The sequence below is a fragment of the Acanthaster planci genome, linkage group LG06 (assembly GCF_054643075.1).
Source record: "Acanthaster planci isolate LZ-2023a linkage group LG06, COTS_SCS, whole genome shotgun sequence".
In the NCBI taxonomy this organism is placed as follows: domain Eukaryota; kingdom Metazoa; phylum Echinodermata; class Asteroidea; order Valvatida; family Acanthasteridae; genus Acanthaster; species Acanthaster planci.
In genome coordinates, this window is record NC_141782.1 from 14,376,536 (window position 1) to 14,393,355 (window position 16,820).

Sequence of the window (16,820 nt, forward strand, 5' to 3'; positions counted from 1 at the left end):
TCTGCGAAAGCGCTGCAAATGAAGCGACCTACAATCACGAAGCAGCTTGGCTATTAAATTACATGTACAATGTTTTTTCACTCGTTTAGATCATAATGGTACAACCAGACGTGATAGTGCAAGTACCCTGCAATTGCTGGTTGTTGAAAAAAAAATTGTACAACTTCAAATGAATTTGCACGTGCATAGGGTTTTTCCGGAAACAAACATAAAAAAAGTTAACAAATTTAAAAACAAAACGGTGCTCCAATTTTCCCCCTTTTTTTGATTCTGATGCCATCTCAACTTTCAGAGCATCGTAACTACTAGTACATGTAATAATATTGCGGTAACCCAAACAATAATTGGTTGTTTTACTTTGGAACGTGTTATGGGGTATTCGACTTTTCGACCAGGATGCGGTAGCTGTTCTCAAGAAGATCTAGTTTTCCATATGAAGCCTTTTTAAATTTTATTTTAGCAATATTGTAATATCATTACGGGAAGATAACCTTAATCGTGCGTTGACTTTCACACAAAAAAAACCAAACCTACTCGACGTCCTGATTTTCATCATAACCGCAATTTTCCTTTTCTGTTTGATTCATTGCTGGCAAAGAAACTCATGGCAGTAAGCCAACAAGAAAGCTCAGGGACGTTATAAAAGCGCAGAGTTTTGGTTTTCTTGTTCAAATAGAAAAACCGAAAGATGTTGTCCTTGACGGACATCACAGCAACAACGCCCTCAGTAGTTCGTAAGTTAGGAGAAATTTAACCCTAAAAGAGCCCCTCCCCTAAACATTTTTCCCGATATTTCCGCAACACATTGTTTCAGGTGCTAGACCTTTAGCAATTTTTAAAGTAACTCTCTAAAAAAAATCGAACATACTATTTTTGCGCAGCGCGCATTGCTCCCAGACCGGTCAGCCAAACATGTATACGTATACTTTTTCACGCATCGCTGCTCAATGCACGTGTAGGCTACTAGCACACATATAGGCCTAGCCATGAACTTCAAATGACCGTAACAATAAAACTGCATGTCTGATTGAATCAAACTTACATAATTGTAATGATAAGGATGCTCTGGCGGACACTTGTATTATTTTTTTCAAACATCACAGCAGTAAAGGAAGTTTTTTGGCACCCTAATATTCAGATGTCAAGTGACCTGAGACCTCGTGATGAATTAGATTGTCAGCCATGTTAGCGCCCTCTGGTTGGTGCATATAGGTCCAAAAATGGCACAAGGTCGAGGAGCTCAGCCTTGTCCAGTGCTGGTCGTTTACCGTGCGTACTGGAGTTCCCTCTGCAGTGCCGTGACAAAATGACAAAAATGACAAAACACATAAACCACATAATTGCTTCATTAAAACTCAAGTGAACTACAATATTTATTGCATGCCAATTTTCATTTCTAAGTCGTATGCATGAGCTTAGTCATACGGTTCGGGAAATTGTGGCTTCCCATCGGAGTCTTCTCATTGCAACTATCGCCAATTCTAGACGTTGCATTTTGAGCTCAACACATTTCCACTAATTTGCAAATAAACATGTAGCACTCTTGCTGGTTCTGACTACACTCCCCCCTCCCTTTGGTTGACCTATGAGTATTGTACATTTAATTCCGTGTATTGCGTTTGCCGTACTCTAGCTCTAACGACTCAAACCATTTTCTACTTAGTTTTACTTTTTTATAGCTCTTTTACACTTTTAGGAGAGTTAGTTTACTTTTAAACTTCTTAGAACAAGCATTAGATAATTACAAATACCGAACTAACACAATACACTGCAAAGTGCTTTTATACTGACTTTTCGTCTGAAGGTACACCTCAATGTGGGGTGCAAATTTGCAGGGCAAAGTTGTGGGTGTGCACTCATATAAATCGGATCGTTTAGGGGTGACATCCTTTATGGAAAATGGAGGGGTGAACAAAATCAGAAAAGAAGGAAAGAAAGGGAGGAATGGGAAAAACAATTGTCAATTTGTGGAAAATACCTCAGAACTGACCTTGAATCTGCGATGGTTTGTCAGTTTGCTACAAATCCTGGCGAAGCCTGTTATTAGTGCTGGCTCCAAAGGGAGCCGATTAAGAAATTATGATCTGTTCTTGCTTAATAGGACACGCGTTTCCCCTTTCATCACCACTCTGTTATGCAAGCAAAAGCTATCAACCTGGAGTTCCAAGAACACGCACTGGGATCGGTTGGGTTTCCCCCAGTCAGTTATAATTGCCAGTTTCACTGGGTTTTACACTGCAGCGGACTCCCATTATTAGTGTGAATTGACATTCGTCGTGCCATCTGGGTGCAGATTTCAAAGAAAATAAACGATGCAACTCTCGCAAATGCAATTTTGAATTTTTTTGTATACCTATAGGCAATGTTTTATTAAGTTTAATTCCGTTCAAGCGGCTGCTGTGGGGGTGACACTAGGATGAAGATTTTCTTCTAAAGCACCTTGAATATGCAACACAGAAATCAGTACACCAGTTCATACATTAATGAAATCTGGAGGACGCATGCAAGGGCGTTGCGCTCTAAGGGTGACGCAGCATTTGTGATCAGCAGACCGATAAGCCATCACGTAGACCGTGTCAATTCTTAGGCATTTTCGTTGATATTGCCGATTTCCAGTACCTTTCTTTTATTTCTAATCTGATCACTAGATATAGGGGTCATTTCCATGTCAAATCAACCCTTAGAATTGAAAACTTTACCCCCTCAAAATTGGTTCATTTTGGTGTAACTAAAATTTAAAGTTTTAGCACTGTTGGACTAACATTTTCTGAGCGACATACCACAATTTTCGATTGTGACCATATCACGCTAATCACTTAGCCAAATTTTCTGAATGTTGGTGTCTTATTGGAAAGTAAACTGTGTAGGGAATCCAAATTTGTCATTTTTGGGATGAGTTTTTACAATAACGTTGTCCTTGAATTAGACTTTGTATATCACGCGAACTTGAGTTTAATTTGGATGAAAATATAACCCATATGTTTCCTCAAAATATTAAAAAATTGAGGTGTCATATTTTTTTTGTTTTCCAGGTCCTCTCAGAGTTTGCATACTTGAAGCACAAATGTGATATTGCAATGAAATTTACACATACATTTATATTAAATGTACAAGTAAATGGTAAAACATCTGCCATCACTGACTGAACAGATCACACTACAATTAGAGTTTTGAAAATGGTCATAGAACACCTGAAGAGTGAGTTTCCATCTGTAAAAAAAATTCACTACTTAACGCTTGGCTGTGCTGGCCAATACAAAACAAGAATGAAGAATACTTTATAAGCCCCTGTCAACATGAAGAGATTTCAGCTTTTGCAACCAAAATTACCCAATAAACTAAAACCAAACCAGTTTGGCCTGTGATTTGACATGTAATGAAATACCTGCACCTGAAGGGACGGAATACGAGTTTCACAGTTAGAATTCAAAGGAAATTTTGACAGCGGGATATTTTATGCAGTAACCTTTTCTTAATAGCAGCATGAAGTGATCTTTTAGTGCTTCATTGCGTTTACAGGGGTAAATCTCTGATTTGCCAAAAGCAAGTCAAGTAAAATTAAACAGAAATCTTCAATTCAGGTATTAATTCCCCTTAAACCATCGTAAGTAGGCCCTATAAGTACTGCCAGTTGATCCGTTATTACGTCATTTACTTTTTCACCAGTGTTGTGACGACTCTCAAGTTGACAAGTATACCACTTTGAAGCAACGCTTGGTGGCATGGCACAGTGTATTGTGTATAACACCGCACGTTGGTCATCTTACTACAAACTTAACGTATTGTTGCGTTCCCTAAATATCAAGTCGACGGTAGCATGGACTTCATTAGTGTCTACGGGATGTGATATTTGGGGTCAACAATTTATTAAAGGGTGGACGTGAAACAAAGGGGTTTGGGTGACAGTCAAACTGTATGGTTGGTTTATTGCTCTCACTTCTCTTCATCAAAGTTCAATGTGGGTTTGAAGAAGGTGTAGCTTAACATAATACAACACACAAAAGGCAAAGTTATAGAGAGGCGAAGTTGTATATGAGTGCAACTAAACTACGGTTTGGCAGGACCATTGGAAATGCAAGTCAGACGGAGTGGGTACGTTACGTGTGTGTAGCATCGCACAGCTAGGCTACACTCATCGGGCCGGGCCGTGGTGGGAGCTGTCCCGGACCACCACGGTGACTAGCAAGGGCTGGACGGGGCCAGCGCCGGTATGTACCGACCACACTGCCGCTCAGACCGCAATGATAAGATCGCCGCACTGTGTACTATTGGCTTAGCGTAGAGACGGGGAGGACTGGGCTAGTTAGCAGGACAAGGGCGGCGAGGGACACGGGGGTGTCTCGCCCGGCAATCGGTTCGGACGTAGCGGTGACGGGCCGCTACGACTCTCACTAGCACCCTGGGCTAAATCGTACCGCTCTCGCATCGGTCCAAGCTAAGCTAGCTGGGCATTCATATGGTTACATTTCTTCGCCATAAGAATGGTTACTATCGCACTTCTCTCGGTAAGGTTCCGCTCTCGCAATAAGGGTTTGGTCCACCGCACCTGACTGACGAGCTAAGGAAAATCTGCTCTATTTGTAGGATTCTAGAGGCTTAGGAATTAATAAAATATGAGCGTCGCTGAACAGGTCAACCAATGAAAATCTTCCATCTCAAAGGGTCACATGACTTCCTGCTAGAGCCGTGCGCAAGAATCTAAGGGTCGTGTGTAGCAATGTAAAATACAGAATAAGAAGTCACGTGTACAAAGTGTAGAGCCGGGTGCGTGAGAGTGCTTACCCGGTCATCTGTGGCGAATGATTGACAGTTACAAAGTTTGAGGTTTCTGGACATTAGCATTTCAGGGAACCTTACCACGCCCAACCACGCAGCCACATGGAGGGGAATTTCGACATGCTGAAACTGAGCAGAGAAAACACAAGGATAAAGGAGTGAAGGAACACGCGATCACGCCAGAGTACAGCATGAATAACTTAATACAAAATTAGCGTCTCTGCTACATGTCCATAATGCATAGCTGAGCTAAATAAGAGACCCTGAGAAATGCAAGTACTGAGAACGAGTAAAATTAGGGGGCGCTAGAATTCCAAGATTTGCGGGTCCGCAACAGTAGGCCTATATTACTCCATAAAGTGTTTCTTTTCTTCTTTACACTGATGGTTCATCTTTTATAAGCTTGATTTCTGGATTTTTTTACACTACACTTTACACAACTCTGAATTGATTTGGAGTATATAGACTCCTCTGTTTCTTCCCGTTCCGCCTAGTCACGTAAATAGGCTCCAGCTTGCCGGAAATTGTATATCTGATCTGTGTGTATTTACAGAAAAGTGATTTCGCTGAGCAAAATTCCTGGTTTGTTTTTTCTATTTCTTCTATTTACAGTTACAGAGATTTAAAAATGAAAGTCTAACGTAATAGGATCGTCAATGCATATAGCAGACAGCGTGAACGTTGAATTAGTTCGAAGTTCGCACTAATTTCCTCAAAACTCTGCATTTCCGCCTCTCCCACTTTTAGGTGCACTCAAAAAGGTTCATTGAGTGAAAAGGTATTTTTATCTTCTCCAAATTGTTTCCTGGCGAAGCAAGGTCACAGGCTACCAGTGGGAAGCTTATAGTCACACCACAAACTGCCAAGTTAATTTTTTGCTCCTCAGTGATTGATTGGGGAGCACGTTGCTTTATAAGATGTGGTAACTCTTACTACTCCCATTCCAAGAAGATTTCAATGCGTAGCCAAGCCCCTGTAATAATCATTGCAATATCGAGAGTACTTTTTGCACAAAATAAATGAAATCAAACAGGCATTTACCCTTTTCGCATTTTCATTTCACTTGTGTATATTGTTTCACTCGAGGGTACCTTCTTCCATATTAGATTAGCAGGATTGCCAGACCCACCCGTAGCTCTGGAATGTTCACCATTGAGGTTACTTGTCACGTCCGGATTCCAAGAATTGAATTGACACTTATTGAACCACCAGCCTCCGTGGTGCTTCTCAGCGCAGTTGCTGCCAGCATCGTTGTCGTTGTCTCGGTCATAGGTTGAGAAGTCTTGGTTATTGTGCTTGGTCGTGAGAGAGTCACCTGGATGTACCAACAAGAACACATTATATACAAACTGGATAAGCATACATACAGCCACACGTTCATAATGATATCTTCATTCGGCTGCTACATGATCTTTACAATTAAATGTTTACTACAACCTTTGAACATGTACCTAAGTTGCAATTAATTATGTTATTTTCGTTTTGTTTTTATTGTTTGACGCCTTAGTACTTTTATGTTAATGGATATATTTATTGTCCCGTCTTCCAAACACATGTAAAGAGTATACATAACAAATTTCCCAAGGGGTGAAAAGCTGTTAAAGTTTGTCCAAGAACAAAGCATTGCATTGACCCTTTAATAAGCCTCTGTAAGGAACAGAAACTAGGAGAAGATGACATTATGAAGTGTTAATAACATCAGGTAGAAAAGCAGAGCAAACATACGAGAAACAAATTTGCAGGAAACAGCATGACTTGCAGTAAATGTAAATTTGTGGGTGGAATATTCCTTGTAAATATCTACAACTACTGTTTACCCACTCCTGCAGTCCTGCTGAAAGTTCGATTTGATTAGGAATGAAATTTGTGTCTCCTCCACGAAAAGAAAATTCACGCAGAGTTTCAAGACATCATTTTCATTCGGAAAGAATTTCAGCGCGATAGCTTATGTTTTTGACAACAAATTGTCTCAGTTGCTTGTGCTAATGTATATGTATACCAGTATAGAGTGGTTTCAGGCATAAGCAGTTCTGTGAAGCTCCAGTCTTTGGTATGTCAGACTCAGATGGTGGAATAACACACTTTTTCCATTTCTCATATCACGTAAACATAAACGAGGACAGGGAATTATCAGCATTAAAGCTAATTGCAACTTGAACTAACTTGAATATTCCCGCTAACTTTATCGTGTCTGTATAGGCCATGAAGCTAATTAGTTCTCGCTGCTTGTTTTTGCGTCATTTGTATATGCATCGAAACAGCGAGGCTGTGACCACGAACTAACCTCAATTGACATTGTTATCATTTTGTAGTTGGAAATGATTCTTAAAGTTCCTCAGCCTACTGTTAACGAACCGATGCGTAATTGCTCTTGTTGGATTGCCACTAATGAGTACATTTACCAATCACTGACTTCATAAATGTGTACTTGTACCACTGAGTGATGATCCCATTCGGCCTGAAACTAATCTAAACCCTTTTCACCTATTCGAGCAAAGCGACCAATCCCTACCCCATCCCTAAACCCCACACTGTATGAAGGTATTTAGACATCGGTAAGTTTCAATTTTTTTAACTAGAGCGTCCTGCTTCTAATTCAAATTGGAAGGCTGGCGGCGGGCAGTGTACGAATATGTTTTTGTGATTCTAGTTAATGAAAAATTATTTTAACAGTGTTCGGAATCTTTGGTTGTGCGTGTGTGTTTAAGGGACTGGCAGGTGAGGACTACCCATTTTAGAAAGAAAATGATTCTGGATTTAAACAAAACTGGTTTGAAAATGAACTCTTTCCAGAGGAATTTGGAGTGAAATCTCGATCTATTGGAGGGAAGAAATTTCACTCGAATTTATCCTGTCCTTGTATTCAATCTGAGGGAATGAATTTCCACTCGAATGAAGTGAATTTTTACCCTTTGGAATTTAAATCAGGACAAAAAAATTAAACGGCATCACGATCTATCCCAGCAGAATCTTTTTTCAAAGTTAAAACGACCACTTGGACAGAGACAACGAGCAAGGAATCAAACAGGCATGAATATTATGTAGAAGGACAAAGGAAAGGATGAGAAAGTTGCTGGCTGACTGCGTAAAAGGCATGCAAGATAGATAATGATCAAAGAACGAATACAATGGAAGGCGCTGGGCCATAAAAGGGGTGCATTATCTGCAAAAACACCAAGTTCCCTTCTTCAATGTTCAGGCCCGTGAGGTTGCATGGTCTGGAGGCGTTTGATCCACAGCCTTTCCCTGCTGAAGGGAACGGCATCCTTGCGGTGTGGTGGTGATTCTGGACACCAGCATTATCAACCTCAGACGAGGTTTCTTTTTACCCAAGACTTAAATATTAATCCTAAAAACGTTTCTTTTGTTTTATCACTTCATTGTTTACTCTTAGTTAATGTCGCAACCAATACCAATGGGAAAGAAGTATCAAGTTTGATAGTCGCTACTTTTAATCATTGGTATGATATTTATGGCTTAGAATTTTTAGGAGGTGGCAAAATGTAATAGGAATCTGCAGGTTCATCAAATGTGACATCATATAATCAAGGGAAGTTACACTTTTTCGCCTTTTGTTCAGGTCATACCATTCCGCGAGGACACAACAACCTAGAACAAGCTATGCTGTGGTTACAATTTGTAAGTCTGTGGTACTGTTCGGCGGTTCCGCAGGGGGGGGCACAATGATGTAACTAGGAGTAAATTCAGGATGGGCACCGGAGGTTGCACACATTTTCCAGGGGGGGCACAACAAAGAAATACGCTGAAGCTGCATAGCATTATGAACTCAACGGAGATTTCAAATTTGGGGCAACTGGAAGGGGGGGCACAGTCATCTACTGGAGGGCACGCACCCCCAGTAGTTACACGTGGAGGGGGCATAACGATTACATGCTCTGATGTTGTGATTTAAATGTATAATTTGTGATTGTGTTCGGGCGGGAAACGCGACGACAGAGAACAAACTCAGATTATTGTTCAACCTGGCGATAAAACTGCTCTGTGTCTCACAAAGGACATTGTGCTGACCGCAGAGTGCACTCTCGAGTCAGTTTGTGACTGTTAAATCGCTACAGCGCCCTGCAGAACTGCTGTTATTTTAGCACGAAGATCCTACTAACGAACACGTCAGACTTTCTCTGAATAATCTTCTTTTTTTTCTGCTTGGCAGCATTCGTTCCGAATCTTGACTCTTCTGATATAAATCACCTGGGTCTGTTGATCGTTTGCCTCCCAGGTTTCACCACATTTTGATCTTCACTTAATAAGTCTATTGTTGGTAGCTTAGCTCAACTGCACTCTCGGAGGCTACGATTCTGTACGTTTTTACCGTCCAACGATATTACACATGTATTTCAGTTCATTTAGAGCAAAACAGATTTCCTCTTCTCCAACCAAGCGCCACGGCTGTTCAAGCAAAAGTGACCGGGAGTAACTCTCTCCAGAGTTACTAACCCTTTAAGGTCTCGCCAGTAACTAGTTCGAGGCATTAAATCACCGTGCAAGCAACCACGAGTGAACACTACTGACCCACTTAAGTGACAAGGGCCTCCAATGTCCCACGGTGATAAATCATTTGAAGCTGCAATTTATTTTGCCTCAAATTGATTAGCCCGCATACTGTTAACCACTTTTCGAGATCTTGTTTGCTTGTTCTGTATAGATAATGTTGAGTTAAAATATTTTGTATTCTCCTTCGCTACATATACACTGGTTGTGTGTATACACGCTCATGTTCCCAGTTTTTCAACTGATTCATTCCTGGTCCATTTCTGTCACGGCTTTACACGCCGGTAGTCGAATTGTTCTTTTGCTGGATCTTTTCGTATGTTATTTTGCATAAGCCAATTTGTTTCCTGCATTGCTTATCAGTGTCACATTTGACCTTTGTGCCACATTGGTTTTGTGGATGTTAATTATTTGCACATGGTTTTATCCTGCTCATTTCCAGTTTACCATATGCGAGAGTATCACTGATCAAATATAAAATTTCAAGTTAGACCCGAATCGGCGGATGTCTCGTGTGCTGGTTGTCTAACTGAATAGGGAGTCCCCGTTACTCGCCGAGGCCAGATTAGACATTAAAGTACACATAACGAAATTCCCCAAGGGTTGTAAAGCTGTTGAAAAGATTGTCGATGAACAAAGCATTGCATTGACCCTTTAATAAGCTTAAGGAACAGAAACTAGGAGCAGATGACATTGTGAAATATTAATAACATCAGATAGAAAAGAAGAGCAAACTTACGAAAAAAAATTTGCAGGAAACACCATGAATTGCAGTAATTGTAAACTTGTCCGTGGAAAATTTCTATGTAAGGATTAAACTCGAGTATATCAACAACTACTGTTTACCCACAACTGCTGAAAGTTCCATTTGATTTAGAATGAAATTTGTGTCTCCTTGACGAAAACCAAAATCACGTAGAGGTTCAAGACATCATTTTCAGTTGGAACAAATTTCAGTGCAATAGCTTTCGTGCCACCAGTTTGCCTTTGCATGTACTTCCGCACCATTCTTGCCAATATACATGTATAACAGTGCAGCCTTGTTTCAGGCATAAGCAGTTCTGTGAAGCTCCAATCCTTGGTATGTCAGGCTCAGATGATGGAATGATACACTTTTTTCCATTTCTCATATCACGAAAACAGAAACGAGGACAGGGAATTATCAGCATTATAGCTAATTGCAACTTGAACTAACTTGAATATTCCCGCTAACTTTATCGTGTATGTAAAGGCCATGAAGTTAATTAGTTCTCGCTACTCGTTTTTGCGTCATCTGTATATGCATCGAAACAACAGCGAGGCTGTGACCACGAACTAACCTCAATTGACATTGAGCCATTGTTATCAATTTGCAATTGCAAATGATTCTTAAAGTTCCTCAGTTTACTGTTAACGAACCGACGCGTAATTGTTCTTGCTGGATTGCATTGATGAATACATTTACCAATCATTGACTTCATAAATGTGTACTTGTACCACTGAGTGATGATCCCATTCGGCCTGAAACTAATCTGAACCCTCATCATCTATTCCAGCAAACCGACCAATCCCTACCCCATCTCTAAACCACACACTGTATGAAGGTATTTAGACATCGGTAAATTTCAATTTTTGAATTAGAGCGTCCTGCTCCTAATTCAAATTGGAAGGCTGGCGGAGGGCAGTGTACAAATACGTTTTTGTGATTCTAGTTAATGAAAAACTATTTCAACAGAGTACGGAATCTTTGGTTGTGCGTGTGTGCTTAAGGGACTGAAAGGTGGGGACCACACATTTCAGAAAGAAATAATTCTGAATTTAAACAAAACTGGTTTGAAAATGAACCCTTTTCCAGAGGAATCTGGAGTGAAATCTCGGTCTATTGGAGGGAAGAAATTTCACTCAAATTTATCCTGTCCTTGTATTCAATCTGAGGGAATGAATTTTCACTCGAATGGAGTGTGTTGTTACCCTTTGGAATTATTTAAATCACGACCAAAAACGTTAGGGTGCATCACGTTTCAACCCCAGCAGAACCCTTCTCAAAGTCAAAATCACCACTTGGACAGAGAGAATGAGCAAGGAATCAAACAGGCATGAATATTACGTAGAATGGCAAAAGGAAGGGGTGAGAAAACTGGTGGCTGGATAAAGGGGCAAGGACTGCGTAAAAGGCATGCAAAATAGGAAATGATCAAAGAACGAATACATTGGAAAGCGCTGGACCCTAAAAGGGGTGCATTATCTGCAAAAACACTAAAGAGGGAAAGGATTGTTAACTAGCTGTTCCCTTCTTCGATGTTCAGGCCCGTGAGGTTGCATGGTCTGGAGGCGTTTGATCCACCGTCCTTTCCCTACTGAAGGGAACGGCATCCGTGCGATGTGCTGGTGATTCTATGCTCCGTATGATCATATCAGAAATGGAATGTTCATAGGAAGGTTGAAGAAATGGCTGAAAGAGGTATCTAGTAGCTTGATGTTGACTGTGGATCTATGGCAATAGAGACGTGAGAGTGTTCTTGGCCTCTCCAACATACTAAACATTGCACACCCTACAAGAGAAAAGCTACGAGTTGTGATGCCTTTGGTTGTGGGGGTGGTAGCAGTTGCCTGCTTGTTAAGCTTTAGTGTATGTTTGCGCCTGCAGTTTTTCATTGTGGTGTATTATAAGAATGAGAAGGTAGGTTGGTGAGATAGAAAGAAAGAGAGAGAGGAGACATTTTGGATTTGGCAGAGTGAAGATCGGGAGAAATTCTCTGAGCATGTTTGAGACCGGCTTCAACTGTAAAGACAGAAATATTGATTCAGAAGATCAGGTCTTCGGTCAGTTCTAAATACTGGGTAGGCTACTTTGTCCCAGTACCAGAATTCGGCAAACCAGGCCGAATGACCAGACCCAGACCATAAAATTGTCGCCCTGGTCGTCTTGACACCCGCCAGCAACAGCCCATCTCACAAGTATCGGCTAAGCTTGATTACCGTGGCCTTCCATAGTTATGAAGTCGGATCTATGGACCGACTGGAGATGCAGAACCTGAGATCGAGCAGTTTGACAAGACCAGAGAACTGGGTTTACTGCTACCGCATCTGAGTTACTTGACCCATGAGGTGCTCACAGCTAGACAAACCTTGGAGACATCATTTGACTGTGACACTGCCTCATCGTTTGTTGCAATTATTTTGTTTAAATATACCGGTATAAAGACTTTATGTAGCGGAGTTTAGCTGCTTTAAAAACTGTTCTTACAAATTGGAATTAAGAAAGTAATCGGACTTTGAGATATAATAAACCAGATTTAAGCTGTTTTTTGAAGGAAAGAGTCAGTATTGATAAAGAATTGTACATAAAGTAAAGTAGAGAATAACTGGAAGTTGAATTGACATAATATAGTCTTACGAAGCACTTGAATCTGTTTTGCTTTTATATCGTTTTCTGTGTTGTGGTCCGGATCCGGGGTTGCCGTTTTTTTAAAGTAAAGGTTAAACTTGCAAAGTTATCTAGAACGGTGACACAGGCCCTCTACTTTTTTCGATTTGTATCTCAGGCCAAGGTAGCAAGGAAGCAGTTTGCATCGTTTTTGTATTCATGCAGGCATCGAGGGACCACAAAAACTAGCCCACCATAAGTTCTACGATCGTCTGAAAGGAAATGATGAAAACACAGCCAAGACAGAGACAGAAAGCAAAGTCGGACAACAGAGGAGCACATTAGAGATCCATTAATTCGGAGACATAATTGGTCCCCCGAAACAGTCTTTTATAACTGACATTTTTAAGACGGAAGTTTGAGTGGAATTTAAAAAACTGCACGCGCACTTTTTTAATCGAATCTCGATTCCCCAAATTTTTGAGCAGAAAAAAGTGGCTGAAGTTAATTGAACGAATTGTGTACAATTTAAGTTCAACAGAGGCCTGTTACATATTTATTGGCGATCGTTTCCCCCCCCCCACTTCCACTTGTAATTCCTTAGGTAAACTGTATAATTTTGTTATATAACATATGATTAAACCGCAGCTATAGGGTTTACGAGGTTTTTTTGTCTTTTTTCTCTTTCTTTTGAATCCACTGGTTCCCAAGTCTCAGCATGGTGCGGCAACGGGAGGTCCCAACCTAACCTAAAATATACTTTTCTGTTTCTGGAGACAATAATCTCTTGGAAGAATGGCTTCGTCTCCAACTAGTGTGAATCCTGCAATTTCAAGGACAGTCTCAGAGTTCCGACGTGTTCCCAACACTGTCGAGTGGCACTTGGAAAAGTTCAGTATTGAGGCTTTCCATTTTCATACACACAAAAAAAAAACTTTGGAGCGTATCGATCCTTTGAAGTGTGGCAGAGCACAGCATGGAATGGAGCATAATTCTGTTCTTGAACTTCGATTTAAGACCAAACAAAAATGTTTGTCCCTGGTCAGACTGATGTTCCGGAATTGACTCCTCGATGACGCGACTCCCTCGAGCCCCCTCTTCAGGGTGGGATTGTACAGGCAATTGCAGGCACACGTTGTCGAGTCATGGGACTAGACCAGCTTTTTTATGATAATAAGCTGACAACAAACAACTGTCCATAGTCTGCTATCATTGCTTAACAATTATCTCCTTGAGATCTATCGTCCTGAGTAAAAGATCGAGCTGGCTGCAAAATGTTGTGGCAGTGCGGCAAAGGAGGGCGCTGTTACTGCACTGCACTGCAGTGGGAAAAAATTGACGTACACGTTTCAAATCGATGCGCGCGCTGACCAGAGAAAAGAGACTTTTTTTAGCCTTAAGTAAATATAACGATCGGCGACTACGTCACTAATATGAATATCTGAAGCATTTCGATCAAAACTTCCTGAACTGGAGCGTTGTATCATTGCAATATTTAAGACCAGTTTTAAGAGTTATTGTGTGAAGACATGCAAATGCAAAAAGCAAACTTATTCATTAGATCATATCAAAATCATTCGAAAAGGGAAAATAAAATTTAAAAACCTGAACACTTAAACTACACCTTTAACCTTACACTGTGTATCTGGTCTGGGCTGTGTGTAAAATCGTATGAATCGCTGATCGAGCACTGATATAATTATTAAAATTTCTTAACTGCATACTTTGATTTCCTTATTTAAGCCCACAATTTGGAATTTTCGACTTGTGCCAATGAAGACCTGATATCGGGCATGCCGAACCCGACTGCTTTGCGGTTATTTTACTGGTTTCTTTCTCAACAGTGGCATGGAATGAACTATCCGCCTCCCTATAAGACCCCAGGCTGATCTCTCTGGCCACCGCTAACCTACCAGATCTCCTCCTGTCAGCCAAGGCCCCGGCAACAACCAAGAAATACCTAGCCAGCTGGAAGAGGTGGGAGCAGTGGGCATCTTCAAAACCCTGTGGCACTGTACGTTTCCCCTTCAGCCATTTCATTTCTCGCTCTACCTAGCGGAGCTCGCTATATCTGCGCCAAATCCGTCGCCGAATCTGCCGCAGCGTCCGTCAAATGGATACACAGCCTGGCTGGTATGACATCCCCGACAGACAATCCCATGATTAAGACTGCGCTACAAGGATTCAAGCGTCTTAGCTACTCCCCAACTACTCGAAAAGAACCCATCACAGTGGACGAATTGTTTCATCTGTTCACCCAGCTTGGTCATCCGCAAGCCTCCTTGGCCGAGCTACGAGTACTGTTTATATGTGTCATCTCGTACGCAGGATTCTTGCGTTTCAACGACCTCATCCACATCATGAGGGAAAACTGTTCAATTACGTCAGACCGCCTTACTTTCCACCTCGCATCCTCTAAGACGGACCAGTTCCGGCAGGGTGCTGACATTTTCATTGCCAGAACAGGTTTACCTACATGTACATGCCCGGTCGCTCTTGCCGAGCGTTACTTAGCCGCAATGGGCGATCCTCCTGATTCACCTTTGCCAATCATAAGGAGAATTGTCAGCTCTAAAAAGGTCTCAAATCCTCTACTCGTCCTATTAGATATACTCGCACCAGAGAAATAGTATTAGAGGCTTTGTGTCCTATTGTCCCAGATGCATCAAAATATGGCCTTCATAGTTTTCGATCAGGCGGTGCTTCTGCCGCCTTCAATGCTCACATTTCACCATTCTTGACCTCAAAGCATGGCAGGTGGAAGTCGGAAAGCGCTAGAAATGGTTACCTTAAGTTAAATTCCACTTCGGCCCTACTAGCGTCGAAATCATTAGCAATTTGACATAAATCCTCCTTAATCGCGCAATTTAATCTTGCAGTAAGGGCACGGCTTGCTCATTCTGTTCCTAACATCTTGTTGGCGTCCAGATCAGTACAAATTATTCAAATTTATTCTGCCTGCAATTCCACATAGGATTTGCGTTTCATGGCACGACATTAAACTGATTCCTAGTTGTCAGGGTTGCTTATACAGAGTTGGTTTAAGCGAGTTAAAGATTGAGACGGTTTAAGGATTGAATGATTAAAGGAACATGGATGAACCAAAGTGCAATTTTGTAGCAGTATTCGTTCTGTTTTGGTTGTTTATTAGAAGGTAGAAATAGAAAAGAAATGAATTTTCTGACGTAAGAGTGAAGAAAGGACAGTGTCAAGGGGCTGAGAAATCACTTTTGTCCGTGCAGTTGAGCTGGACAGATCGATTCATATTTGGCTCTCAGTGAATTCACTTTCAAGCAAGCCCACGTCCTCCCCTCCCAGCTACCTGCAGATTTGAAATTTAAAGATGTTCAAATTGCTTTGACAATTCAAAGAATAGGCCAAAGTGCTGTTACATTGGCGCACACCAGGAATTGCCCTTCATATATATGTGGCATGTCTTGGTCAACGTAGATTTCAAAAGCCAGCTAGCTACGTAGAACAAATGAAAATTGTGAGTACAACTACGAGTCTCTGTCTTGTTTTTCTTTGTCTCCTGCGTATGGTTGATGCACCTAAAAAGAAAATTACATACACAGACAACACTTGTAAGAACTAATGGGGGACGACTTGGCCCAGGGACGATTTGACCCGGGAACGATTTGACCAGGGTTTCAATTTTGGGGGACAACTGTACTCGAGCAAAGATCTTATATAACGAAGAAGGCGCCGCTGCGCGGCGCTATACGATCTTTGAGCTAGAGGACGCTAAACCCATTTCCGTGGCGAAGCATGTACATGTACATTATCATGTACATTAGTTTTCACGGTTTACCGTCACTTCGCCCCATTTCCATGTTACCCCTAACCACTTCGCCCCATTGCCCGATCCTTACGTCGCCCATCCCCACATCGCCCCATCCCACATCGGCCCATCCCCACTTCGCCCAATCTCCACTCTGCCCCATTTCCACTTCGCCCAATCCCAACCTCGCCCCATTGTAAGCCTCTTCAAAAATGGTCGAGGTTTTCCACCGTGACGACATGAAACGACATTTAGGTATTATAAAAAACTCTACGGCATTAAATTAATGTCACCTGAGTTGTCTATTATGGTGAATTAATGCATATGGTTTGGACTAGCATCGGGGTTATTTCCCATCCTCTTCAAGTTTATTTCAAAGCGACACACACAATTCTGTTCACATCATTC

The 16,820-nt window shown here is 41.4% G+C and overlaps 1 protein-coding gene across 1 annotated transcript in view; it reads right to left on the reverse strand.

The window, feature by feature from the left end:
- Positions 1 to 1,340: 1,340 nt before the first annotated feature.
- LOC147798847 (uncharacterized) overlaps positions 1,341 to 16,820 on the reverse strand; it is a 41,718-nt gene continuing 26,238 nt past the window's right edge. The window contains exon 6 of the mRNA XM_087137820.1: positions 1,341 to 6,091. Within this exon, the coding sequence (XP_086993946.1) occupies positions 5,814 to 6,091 (278 nt within the window). The 3' untranslated portion in view covers positions 1,341 to 5,813. The remainder of the gene's footprint in view (positions 6,092 to 16,820) is intronic.